We start from the raw sequence: 13,523 nt of genomic DNA on the forward strand, positions 1-13,523 counted from the left end.
TTTTTAAATGATTGTTCGAATCAGATTTAATAGTCTCCATTTTATGATCGAGTTGGATGGAGATGCACTCCACGTCCTTCAAATCCTTTTCGCAATTTGTTTTTCAATACCATTGTTCTTCCAAAACCCGCTGAGGAATTCATCATCGTTCAAATATGCAAAGAAAGATTCTTTAAATCATTTCAGAGCAATCTTCCAAAAACCCCTCTTCGTTTCCAAAATCAACCTTGCCACTGAACCTTTCCACTTCTTACCAAATTAACCATCCCGGTGGGCAACAAACCTTTGTCCACAACAGCCAATCCACCAAATCTCTCTATCATTTCTTCTCCATAAAGCTTCACAACCCATTTCCAATATCCTATGTCCACCCCTTCAAAAGCAGAAGAAAGGCCACCTTCAATTGCTTTTGCCAGAATCATATCAGACTCATCCCAATCCGCAGATTCTTTGCTTGGTTGCTTGAGTAGATTCTCAAAGACTTCAAACAGAGTTCCTTCCCAGGAATTACCAACCTCCTCTCTGTATCGGGTGAACTCTTCGAAAGACATAAAGTCTCGAAGATCAGAGAGATTGCGACCGTCGTATTGCCACTGACGCCCCATTGAAATATTGACTTGAGGAGTTCTCTTTTCGAAATTATCTTTAGCCACTCTATATGCTTCAATCTCCGCCTCGAAGAAAGTATCCATCAATGTTTCCGGGGTTTCATATACCCCATCTCGTAATTGTAAGAGGCCAATGAAAGGATTGTGCAACTCAAGACCGCCAAGACTAGTTGGGAAGTAAAGGTATCCATCGGGTACATTGTCGATCCCAAATCTCTCTTTCAAAGTATTTTTGAGATATGAAATCACGTTTGTATTGGTAAAGATCAGATTTTGAATGTGTCGGAAACTTGATAGCATAGCGTCAACATGTGCACGACCAAAGGAATTCGATGGTTTTCCGAAGTTTGAGGTGAAGAAGCGACCGGCATAAGTATTCCAGGCTTGGATCCATGAGAAGACACTTTTCTTATCGCGGAGCTGGGATTGAAGTTCTGAAACATGTTGATCGACCATAGGTTGATCGATGGTAAAGTGGCCGGTGGTAGGATCTAGTTTAAGAAAGCCCCAGCGAATGTCTCCGACAGGAAGGGAAGGGTCTATGGGCTGCTTGGATCCACTGGATGTGATGCGGACAGAGCCGGTTTTACCTTTGTTAAGCGTAACTCCCATGATTTCTGAGAATTGGAGAATCGATTTCCAAGCTTTGACAACAGATTGGTGAGAAGGCGACCAGATCCAAAAGTCGTCATGCATTCTGTAGAGCTGAACTCCATTTGTACTTTGATTTACCGCATAATCAAGACAGAAAAGAATTGTTTCCCCGCAAACAGCAGATAAAGCGTGAGCTCCGGGAACACCACGCTTCCGCATGCGAGCTTCAGCGAATGTATCATCATCCATAAATTTCAGTGGAGCTTCAAGAAACTTCTGAAAGAATCTCAACCATTTTACCGACAAACCAAAGAATTCAAGAACACAGAAAATAGTGGAATGTGGCAATGATGGACTGAATGACTCGAATTCTGAGCGAGCACAGCTTATCTCGCCATGAAGCTTTGTATTAATGATAATCTCAGTTGACAGTAAATGAAGTATGAATTGTTTGATCTCCATAGGTGTTTTTGGCAAGCTATCGGAATCCCCTTCATTGGCGTTCAGGAACGATTCGAAATCAAAATCTGTAAGTGTGTCTGCAGTACTATCGAATCCAGTTGGCTGTGGCTGCATCTTTGCTCTCTTTCTCTTGGGCGCAGAAGGCGGAGCTTGTTGTGATAGCTGTAATAGCTGTGCTTGCTGTGCTTGCATAGGTGCTCCGCGCCTTAGACTAGCCCGCCGTCCCTCCAACTCAGTCATATTATAATCAGCTTCTTCGACTCCGTCCTGATCTGCTTGCTCGTCTTCTTCCGAATCGGGAAGCTGAGACATGAAGTATATGGATTTGTAAAGTTCCTCCCGCCTCCTCATAACACTTCCCAGACGGTTGTATGATGGACCCAGGTAGAAATCTCTTCTTGCCTTATCAATTGGAGGAATAGGGTTGTTCAGTTTTGACCATGCTCCATCGTAATTGGAGAAATCCGTAAACGCTTTTTTGAAGAAAACAGACCATTTAACCCCAATATATTGGAGGAATAGTGCTTCTAGGAGATCTTCGTCAATGAAAATATGATGCGTACCATTAAGGTGACGTCTTTGCTCAACAGTGATGTCCTTGTTCCATTCCCAGATATCTATGGATGCAAGACGCATGTTAAGAACATCTGCAACTTCTGTAAGAATGACGGGACTGGCAAGAAAATCCTTCAGAGCTGCACGCTTTTCCTCTGATAGAAGGCCGGAAGATATAAGGCCATTGATAGTCCAACGTAAAACAGTAGGATCAAATTGACCTGGGGCAGACAAGGTGTTTCCGAATGTCTCAACTTCTTTTCGTAGAGCAATCAAGGCTTTTTTGGCTTGCCTATTCTTCCCATCCATTCCAAACAAGGTAGTCAGGTATGCCGTGATCGCCTTATGATTGGTTTCGAATGGTTGAAAGACCAAATCTTCCCAATTTGCTCGTCCTTCCGTTCTAGCAACACTTTCCTTCTTGACATTTTGAAACTCTTCATCAATTTCCGAAGTGTCATTGGCAACATCGACGGCTTTCTGTTGCTGCTCTGCTGAAAGCCATTCTGTAACCAACTCGCCGTACAAAGTCGCATACTGGTGTTTTGATGATTGCACATCAATGTGGCGTACCAAGTATTTTTCCCATTGCTCTAGCGTCTTATCAGAGATGGATGGATCATATTCAGCTTGTGCGATAAACTTCTCGAGATTCTTGACAAGCAGTTCAAGCGGAGATAATTTAATGTTACTGTCGCGACTACGCTTTTTCGTATTTGAGGTCGTGATTGCGAAGCTTTCTTTCACACCTTCCAATAATAGCTTTAGCCTCTTCCGTTGGTCGAGTTCGTTGCTTAATTTGTCGGAGAGAGCATCCTTTTGGCTTTCGAAATGATGGCGCTTTTTGGAAAGCTCAGTAAGCTTTGTAGTGGTGATGGATTGAAGTGTCTCGGAAAAGACCCCTCCAGACATGGTTGAGATGGGAAGTTATGGAAGACGAGGTGTTTAATGAAGGATAGATAGGAGAATATGGAAGCTGCGGCCTAGGAAATCCAGAAATTGATGGAATTTCCATAGAATGAATAAAAGAATTGTAAGTGATGGATTTCTGAATATCGGGAGATCATGCAGTGATATTTATAATGGAAAAGAGAAGTTGATGAGGCAGTGCAGGCAGCAGTACAATTCACCCCGCGTCACGTGTTTTATGTTACACTGAGATCGAGAAACACGTGCACGAAGAAATCTTCATGTCAGCCACACCCTGATAGGAAAAGCTTGACGGTCGCGACAATCGATTGAGCGAGCAAGAATATATTTTGACAGAAGCAAACTAGAGCCAGAACCGCACCAAGCAAGCTGCAAATGAGATGCATCAAATCCAAATGGCATCTTTGCATCTACCATTTGCGTGTACATCTGTGAGAATTGAATCTGATTGGGATCCGTAGACGCCTTATTAGATACGGAAAGCAAAGTCAGATATGAAAGAATCAATCAAGCTGCGAAAAAGAAATGGTTAAATAATGAAAATAGATCTTTGGAAAGAAGCGAAGACCTTATAGCGACACGAAATTGCACCAGCGAGTCGACAGAGAGCCCTTGGTGCCGGACTGTCTAATGCTAATGGAATCACTCTCTTCTGATGATTTCTCAAATAATCAAATGAACTTGTCGGGATAGTCGATGAGACAAGGTACAAAAAAAGTAATGACAGTCACCATTATCTTCTACGCTTATGCGCAGAACTCATTTGCATCTCTTGAACCGCGGAAGTAATAGAATAACAATACGATATCAGCCGTGCAAAATCTAGGAGACGGTGCTGGAAAATTTCAGAAAAGAAAGTTATACAAGATATCGATACAAAAAATGAGTGCACATGAAGATAATAAGGAGTATTTGTACATCGAACGTCTTTCAAAAAAGGAGCAGCAGTTTGAAGGACCACTACTTCGAAGTCCGACGGCTTGTACAGATACAATGGATGCGTTAATGCGCAGAGCTGGTGAGACCTTCTAAATTAACACGATCCAGAACGTGTACTGATGACAGTTGTACGGAGACATCCACAGACTTGATGATGTACGTACGCGGAGACCTTCAAAAGCCTGTAGTTTAATGACTTGCATTCTCATCACATCCTCTACTTGCAGTGCAAACAATGCCTTCAATGCAGTTCGCGAAACCATTCCTAAGGCTCTGCAGACAACGATGTCAGGCATGATTAGGGCAAAATAGTATACGATAAATCCATACTCAAAGGCAACAGCCAAAGCCCAACTCTTTGATCATATTACACCACCTTCCGTTGAGTCTCTCATGCACCTTCGCAGCAGGAATTCTTTAAGATCTTGCAAAAGACACAAGTAGTCTGGAGGAAAAATACATGACACTGAGGCTGCTCGTGAGCATTCAGGGGTGGCCGTGGTATTTGAGCTTGAAAAGACTCGATTTGAGGTTTCTGCATCAAGATGTTGCCTTAGTCATCTTCATCCAATTACAAAATAACCTTGACCATGAACATACCAGACTCGGCACAACTTCGGTAAAAAAACAATTCACGTCTCCAAGGCCAATCAACAACCCATTTTTGAAAGTTCTCGTGACATGCTCTTTTGTTGCATATCTCAATTTTCGATTAGTATAAAACTGCCATCCACCAAGGTAGGAAGCAAAAAGTAAATGACAGAAACATAAAGCAGGGCCTTTTTAATATACGCGAATCATTTGAAATGATAGATCAAGGAACCTCGATTGCACAATCTGGCAGCTGGAAGACGACGAGTATATACCAATAAGACGTCGCAGACTCTGAATGAGTTGAAGCAGTATATCATATAAATGTTTATATGATCTGCTTTAATATCCCCTTTCCTCTCTTTGTAGTACCACAAACAAACAAACAAGCAAATCAAGACAGACGAAAAGAACAAGCCAAAATCTCCAAGTTCTTTTTCTTAACTTTCCACCTGGTGTAAGACCCCTCGAATACAAGAAGAACAACATCCCTATCTCATCTCCGAACATGTCTTTAAAGGTATCTAAATCATACTGATAGAAGTCTGATCCCCGGCCATACACCCAATAAGACGCGATATCTCTCGCGTCCTCAACATCCACCTGGTGGTTTTGAACAAGGAGGCTCGCCAGATACTCGCGGATATCTGAAGGCGACTTATTTCTGGGTCTTTTACGATGAGTTAGTCCACTTTGCCCGACAATGTCTGTATTTGGAATGATGCAAAAAAAGAAGGGACACAATATTTTTGGATAACCTGAACTAACTTTGTGAGATAGACATCCGGGCGAAATTGACCCTTATACTGAGGTAACCCCCACACGTTCATGTCTGAGAACTGGGGGACTGTATTTACTTTGGAATTTGTGGGTGCGCTATTCCCTTGAATTTGATTCAGGTAGACTAATAGTTGAAGTTAATGATGAATGCTGAAATACTCACATATGAGCCAGCCGAGAAAAGCGTTGATATCAAAGACTTCTATTTCTTTCTCCAACCTACAAAGAATCTACGCACTTAAGATTTTCGCTAAAAATGCCAGAAACGGAGTTCCACCTTTGTCCTTTGTTTCGTTCAATTTTATACTCGAGCAGAACAATTTTCTGAGCTAATTTATGTCCTCTACACAAGAAAACCTTCTAGATTGATTTGCCGAATCAAATCAGAACCTCTTAAATGATACTGGGACCCTGGCTATCCAAAATTTATACCACTAACAAGCATCAAAGCCAGAAGGCGAAAGATATCTTCCTCTAGATAATGGGGTTCTTCTTGATGAGATACGCACTGAACATTTGTCAAATTAGTTCTCTCGGCATAAGAATCTCGAATTGCCTGACATCGGTTGAAAATGCCTAACCATTTGAATGCCGAAAGTTGTCCTAAATTGCCCCCCTTTTACCCCATTCCGCCTCTGCTGAGCCCAGCTCTTGAAACCATTCTTACAGTAATATACAGTACACACTCAGTATACACGCCTGATCCACATACTTCGCCAATCCGAACTAGCTCTATTAGTCAGGGTCCATTGTTCCCTTTTTACCTCAACCAATATATCCACCATGGTCAGTCATCTTCCACTCAGAGCCAATGAAGTTGAATTCCATGACTTTGTTGCATACCTACAAACTCCATTTACAGGATCAATCCTGACAAGCGCAATTACCATTTTCAAACCCATTAGTCGGAACAGGTTGTCGTTTTCGTCGCCTTAGTAAAGTGGACTTCAAAAGGAAAGAATGCAGATGCTTTTTTGTATCACAGTTCCTGTTCAATACTACATGTAATCAAATTTCTTTTTACCTCCGTTCGTTCTCAATCTGAGGTCTTGAACTTTAAAAAAATAGACATTTTACACATCTGCCCGAGAACTCACCAAAGTCGATGGTAGCAGCCGCTCTAGCCAAGCTCCTTTAATGTAGATGCTGTTATGGCGAGAACGAACATTCGACTTCCCGTAATATGCTGCTGTCATCATAACCACATAAAAGAAGGATTTAGGCTGCTCTCGAATTCCCCCAAGCTTGGTAAATAGGTTTTGCCTGAGGTAGTACATATTGAGTTGTCCATTCGAGTGCGGCGCTTCTCACTACTTCTCAAATTCCTCGCTTTAGGATTGTGCGGAGAAGGAATTGAGCACCAGGAGATTCTGTACCCAACGATCTCGTTTTCATTTCTGCAGTTTTATGTTCCGTTACCAAAATCTATCTCGCTATCGTGAATTAGATTTCAAATACTATCGAATCTGTCTTTTGAATGAATACTAACTGTTTCTTCCGATCATCTCTTGCTCCTTGATGCGAAGTTCATGAGTTGTGATTGTTCATTCTCCAGATCTTCGATTTTCGTCCTCTACTGGACAACTTTTCTGTTTCTCCTGCAGGTATGGGCTAGTGCTCACGGGTAATCTTCACAAAACTGCCTCTCAGTTCTAGACATTTCGTCGGTCGTCATGTCATCTACCTGTAATGCAGATTTTAAAATAGCTTCCCATTTTAGATATCTTATAAGTGGTGCACGATCATATATCTTTCCCTGCTCCACGTTAGTGATTATATCAATCGTTCCGGGAGTAATCCAAGAAGACGCGGTTCTGCAGCAATGGCCAAGGAGAATCACTTCAATAGGCGTAACAAAAATTATCATTAACCGTCCCCATCTATGGCATAAAAGTACCTTTAAGTTAAATATATAATTCCACCATATCCTCCATTTCATATCTTTCATAAAATATTACATATGCCATCGCGAGAATCACTCTATGAATTTAGTTATCGCATGCATCATCATCAGCGCCTTCATCGCTGGTGTTTCCGTCAACCGCTCTGTCAACCGAACCCGATTTTCCAGTTTCAATAGTGATGGCCGACTCAGAAGTAGTGCTCGCGGAAACAATGCTGTTTGATGTGGAGGTGGCATTGCTCAATGGATAGCTGGCGGAAATAGCAACTACTGGTAGAGAATATCCAGAACTGATACCGGTAGAGATTGCTGCAATGGATACTGATGTAGCTTGCGTGTAATGTCCAGTACCATTTGTCGCACTCGATGGTGTCCCACTAAAATATGCACTCGCGGTAGCAGTGCTTGCTTTACTAACAATTGTTGAGTATGCGCCGGTCAGATTGAAGAAAGCGGATTTGGTGGGTAGAACATAAGTTGATGTAGCATTAATTGCAACAGTCGCATTTGTAGTAATGTTGCTACTCATAACCGGATCCAAGCAGCCGTTGTACAAACTATCACACATGCTCACGAGGGATTCATCTCCGGAGCTGCGGCACGTATCGAGGATGACCGCGCAGTCATTTTTGCATGTTGCGTAGTCGGAGTCGCAGACGTTTGGAGCTTCGAGACCAGCGAGCGAACAGGCGTAGTATTTGGAAGAGCAATCTTGACCAGTAGGAGTGGTGTCGTTGGAGGAGAAAGATACGAGACAGGAGTCATAGAGTCTAAGCGCTTGAGATGCAGTAATGGTTGAATTGTCGGCGGAAGTACCGGTGATATCGTAAACGGAGCTGCACTTGTTTTTGCAACTGGCCATTTCCTATTGTGATGTTAGCGCAATTCCGTAATCAGGAATTCTCACGAGGATTATTCGTACCGAAGAACAAGTATTATCAGCCCCTCCATTGTTTCTACATCCAGTGAATGAAGCCACACAATCCTCTCCGATGGCAGCAGTAGCAGCCGTGAAAGAAACAAGGCAAGACTGATATTGTTTTTGACAACCTGCGGTGAGGGCTGGATCTCCAGAACTTTGACAGATGTCGAGAGCTACGGAGCACGTGTTTTTGCAACTGGCAGCATCCGCAGCGCAGGAGTTTGAAGCATCGTCGCAAGAAAGGAGACTGGAAGCGCAATCAGGGGTCGCAATGGTGGAATTGAAGTTGACAAGGCACGAGTTGTATTGCATAAGACATGGCGCTTCGAGGGATTCATCACCGGAGCTTAGACAGGTTGAATAACTTGTAGAGCACGCACTAAGAACCCGAGAGTCAGTTACCAGTGGCAAGATATTCATAAAGTTTTAGACTTACGATTTGCATTGAGCTGCCTCAGCATTGCGAGCATTGTCCTCTCCGGTAGATGACATATACTTGGAAACACAGTCCTGGCCAGTAGTGGTAGTGGGGGTCTCCCAGGCGAAAGTCACAAGACAGAAATTGTACTGTTCCAAGCAAGGAGCATAAAGAGCTGGGTCACCCGAACTGAGACAAGTGGAATATGACGTGGAACAATCGGTCTGCATTAACATTTTAATGTCAGTAATAGCCTCGGTTTATATCGAATAGAAGGAAGTCTCAAAGAGCAAAGGTTAAGGAACTTTACGAACCTTGCAATCGGCGTTGTTGCTTTGACATAATCTGTCTTCATTCCCCTCATTTTCACATTCGGTGAATCTGGAAACGCAATCGGTATTGTTCAACAAGGTGGTAGTGTTAAATTGGACGAGAGCTGAGTCGTATTGTTTCAAGCATGCCGATTCATCAGCCTGACCGCTAGAAAGACATGTGGAATAGTTGATGCTGGCGTCGTTCTTGCAAGTTGCAGATTCAGAAGCACATGTATTCGATTCGCCGCCTTCATTTCGACATACTATACAAATTTAGAGTTAGTAATTGCCTATCCAGAAGAGTTTTGTTGTTAGGGTATAGGTGAATATCGTGGAAGTGATAGACAATTTAACTTACATGTGAAACTGCTGACGCAGTCCAAGGCAGTTGAAGGCGTGAAGGAGTCTAAGCAGTTATTATACTGATTCATGCATAACGAATCATCAGCGCTTCCACTACTAAGGCAAATCCCATAAATCCCACTGCACTTATCCTTTAGAAACGTGAAGTTAGTTATTGGTCATCAAAAACGTCGATTCTCAAAAAGGGAGCAACCGGGGCGGATGAAAAGGGTCATAGGACTGCTAAGCTATAATAGTTTCTCGAGGCGAGAATAGAAATAGCTTTGTCTTGAAGAGCAGAAAGAATGAGGGCATGAGAAGAATAATTGCCTGTGCCACATGTTTTTCCGCAATGAACGGTAACCTTCACGTATGCACGTGATGTGAATCTTCAAATAAGATTTCCAAACGAGAAAATGAAAAGGGAAGAAGATGAAAATGGGGGAATAGTGAGATGCGGATTAAAATAAGAGTTCTGAGATGTGAAAGGATACACAAGACTGGGATAGACTGGGGCTTCATGATAGATATCGTTCATGTGAAAGTAATGATGGTACTCACTTTACACTGTGCTGTGTAAGAATTACATGTGTTATCAGCGGTGCCGTTGGCTCTGCAGGACGAGAATTGGGAAACACTATAAGATGATGAAATTAGTATTTTTCATGATGAAATTTTTTGGAGGAACCAAAGGGCATAAGTCGTGCAATAAGATATTAAAGCGTAGCATGCAAGGTGGAACATAATCATAAAGTCTGAAGAGGGGAATCGAAGAAGCAAGGAGAACATCATGATGCCTGATCAGATATCACTTACCAATCGAGGTTAGATGAAGTTTCTCTGGTAGAGAAGACACTGAAAGAATCGAGACAATTGTTATACTGCGTGCTGGCTGCCGACGAATCTGAGGATCCACTAGTGAGGGCCGTGGCGTAAATCGTGCTACATTTGTCCTTGCCTGGTTCTGTTAGTCGTCTATTCCGACTACAATCTTATCATATGAAGAACCCTACATTGAGCTGCATAGCTATTGCAAGTATTGTCTACCTCTCCTGAATCGTGACAAGCCGAGAAAAGAGATGCACAATCCTTCCCGGCCGAATCCTCTGGTGTGGTAAATATGGTGAAGTCGTTCAAGCAAGTATTATAGATGCTCATGCATGATGATGTATCTGACGACGAAAGACACGATCCATAGCTATCGGCACATAGATTCTTGCACTTTGCATTGTTAGATTGGCATGTGTTGTCGGCTCCACCCTCGTCTAAACACAGTTGGTAAGAGGAGACACAAGACGTAGCACTGGAGCTCGAGCTTTGAGCGGTGACCAGAGTCAAGAAACCCAGGTTGATAATGGAAGAAACAGTAGTCCTCATTTTGGCGAGGAATGCCGAATTACGTTAACGAAAGTAGTTGTTTTGGTTGCAAGATTCGACTGGAAACGACAGACTGGATAAGTTGGAAGGAGAAAAAAGTTATAGATAGAATGATAGAGATAAACTTGGGAATGTCAAATAGAAATAAGAAAATTGATGGCACTAACCCACTTGGACAGGCCATCGTTGACATCGTGTATACTTTGTTTGGTGGATCTGGTGGATATACGATAAATTCTTAAAGTTATGGAGTAACCATGCAAAATGATCATCCATAAATAGATATATGGTCCACAACAAACTCGATGTGTTCATGTCGCCTTCGGTATTGGCTACCAAAATTGATTGAGACTTGAAGGGGAGTTCAATCGCATTATCAGTCACAATTCGAACATATTTTCAGTGTTTCGTAGCAATTGAAGTTGCGGAGTTGTATAGTCGTGATCAATGAACGATGCGAGTTTGAAGTTTCAACGGTTCATCCGATCTCTCCGCTCGTATCGTTCTATCTCCTTAATTTCCGACAACCGCCAAGATTCGCGTCCTCTTCGGCTTAGATAACCAATATCGGGAAACTAAGCAGGACAAGGTGCTTCCTAGGAGAAATCTCCAAGGGGAAGTGGATTCAAAATATACGAAGCCAACAAAGAAAACATGTGTTGGTGTCCCAGGCTTGTTGTTGCTCCATTAAAACATGCCAAATATAGCTTTTTAGATAGTGTACCTGCCATGGATGATCAATTGCCGAAGAGTCGAATGACGATGAGAATTTACTTCCGAGTTTCCGAGAGACATGAAAAGCTTATCAGGAATCTTCTGATCGGCTTGGGCAGAGAATTTCTTACAGCCTGACTGTTGCATTTTCAGTATCTAAATTCGAAAGGGTAGGCGAGTTGAAGATTTCTCCCCCATACATATTGCACTTGCGTGCGGCTTAGACGATTTTTGATGAAGCTAAGAAAGCCGCTCAAGGACTTTGAGATTTTCGTTTGCGCTAGCATGACTATCACGTGTAAATCACGTGTAAACCGAATCAATCAATCTTAACGCAAGAACTTGCTGGTATCTAGATATTTCGGCAAGAGATTCTCAATCTATACTCATGCACCTTTATCATGGCTAGCGTCTAAAACGCTCCTACAAACTCGCGACTATTCTTGTCGCCAAGGTTCATTCATACTCTAGACTAGACGTGTAGCAAGTCAGATGACCTTGACCAAGTTTGATAGCAGAGCGACATTTTTTAAAACAGAAGTCCTCTATCCAACGCCCTTGAAAAGTACAAGATGAAGAATGATACGTGCTCTCTCTTATCATTTCCAGATTGTGATTGAGACGTGTAAGTGCACGGGCCAATTATCAATTTGATTTCTTGAGCAAAAAGATACATCTCTGTACAAGGTGAAATTGTGCGTGTCGGCGATAGATACATTGGTTTATTTGAGATATATACTCACGCCAACTATCACTCCTTGTTTATTTGCCACTGCCGTTATCATTTATTGTGGTTGCAAACTTCCACTCAGAAAGTTTCTCAATAAACAACAGACTCGTATAACACTAGCTCACCTCGATATCCCCAACAAAATGTCTCTCTCGAAATTCACCGGCTTCACATACTCGAAGTCGCTCATCTACTTTCTTCTTTTTACTGTCACATTCTCGGTTTTCTCTTTTTCGCAACAATCTTTTGTTCTCGGAGGGAGATTACGTCCCAGATTTTCACTAGAGTTCATAGACTTCAGAGACCAGTTGATGAGGTTGGGGAAGGAAATTCATCTGTGGAGTGTTTTACGTATGCTTGATTCATTATTCTCTTTTTTTTCCCAGGATGCAGATTGTACAATGTGTGAGGCTTGAGGTGTACAATTCATTTGTATAATATCGCTACAAGCATTGCAGGAACAACTCGGAGATCAAAGTGATTGCAGCTAACATTCAATCTAGCTGCTGGAACCCTTCTCCCCCTTCAGTTTCTTCCGATAGTAAGGAGAAAGTACTTGAATTTGCATAGGTTTTTGGGAAGAGCCTTATTCTTCATGCTACTGGTTGGCAACACATGTTGATGATACCCCTATCCTCCTTTTCTACTTCTGCTAATCACACAAGAAGGTGCTTTTGGGATTGCTCATAATTCCTTCGGAGGGACTCTCGAAACTAGAATTTGGGTATATACACTTGGCGTCATGGTATTTTTTGCATTATTTAAATCCTGGGTTGCAATTAGACAGAAAAGAATTGCAGAGCATCGAGTTTGGGCTATCAGGACTTGGGGGTGGAGTGGTTCTGTAAGTCAAGACCATTATTCCCTCCTCTCTGCGTTTGTTCTCAATTATGAACGAAAAATCCAATCGAGTTCAAATCTTTTATCACTCATATCTTATTGTCAAGAACTAAAAGTTTCTCAGATCTTCACTATGCGCGTGCTCATGTTCTTCCTTGCCCGATTCATTCTTTCGCCACACACCCGCGACTTTTATTCCGTCACCACATGTTCCATTCTCCATGAATTATACATCACTCATTCGCACCCTCTTGAGCTTATTACACAAAACTATCCTATATGTGAGAATACATTACTGGGACTATCAACACACGAAGTTCACATTCCAGTTCAACTTGGATACTATCCGCTAGAGCGTATGACGATGACGATTACTATGGTATTTGGAACGTCGGGATGGCTGGCAATGGTGCTGCATATGGTGGCCGTGGAGTGGTGGTTGAACTGGAGTGCTAATGAGAGCAAGAAAGATGCCATGAAGGTGAAGAAAACTTGAAACAGTGC

General features: G+C 42.4%; 3 protein-coding genes across 3 annotated transcripts; 1 reads left to right on the forward strand and 2 right to left on the reverse strand.

The window, feature by feature from the left end:
- Positions 1-221: 221 nt before the first annotated feature.
- EAE97_002224 (uncharacterized protein) lies at positions 222-3,131 on the reverse strand (the record flags this gene model as incomplete). Its single annotated transcript, XM_038872735.1, has 1 exon — positions 222-3,131. One exon carries the CDS (start codon positions 3,129-3,131, stop codon positions 222-224), a length of 2,910 nt encoding a protein of 969 aa, XP_038735941.1.
- Positions 3,132-7,447: 4,316 nt separating this feature from the next.
- On the reverse strand, positions 7,448-10,735 carry EAE97_002225 (uncharacterized protein; the record flags this gene model as incomplete). The annotated part of the gene is made up of 8 exons (XM_038872736.1): positions 7,448-8,227; positions 8,285-8,663; positions 8,721-8,926; positions 9,017-9,279; positions 9,375-9,510; positions 9,920-9,995; positions 10,175-10,316; positions 10,372-10,735. The coding sequence occupies 8 exons, from the start codon at positions 10,733-10,735 to the stop codon at positions 7,448-7,450; spliced, it is 2,346 nt and encodes a 781-aa protein (XP_038735942.1).
- A 1,587-nt stretch (positions 10,736-12,322) lies between these two features.
- EAE97_002226 (uncharacterized protein) lies at positions 12,323-13,515 on the forward strand (the record flags this gene model as incomplete). Its single annotated transcript, XM_038872737.1, has 4 exons — positions 12,323-12,530; positions 12,683-12,796; positions 12,848-13,023; positions 13,144-13,515. The coding sequence occupies 4 exons, from the start codon at positions 12,323-12,325 to the stop codon at positions 13,513-13,515; spliced, it is 870 nt and encodes a 289-aa protein (XP_038735943.1).
- Positions 13,516-13,523: the final 8 nt, after the last annotated feature.

The sequence above is a fragment of the Botrytis byssoidea genome, assembly GCF_014898295.1.
Source record: "Botrytis byssoidea strain MUCL 94 chromosome Unknown BBYS_004, whole genome shotgun sequence".
In the NCBI taxonomy this organism is placed as follows: domain Eukaryota; kingdom Fungi; phylum Ascomycota; class Leotiomycetes; order Helotiales; family Sclerotiniaceae; genus Botrytis; species Botrytis byssoidea.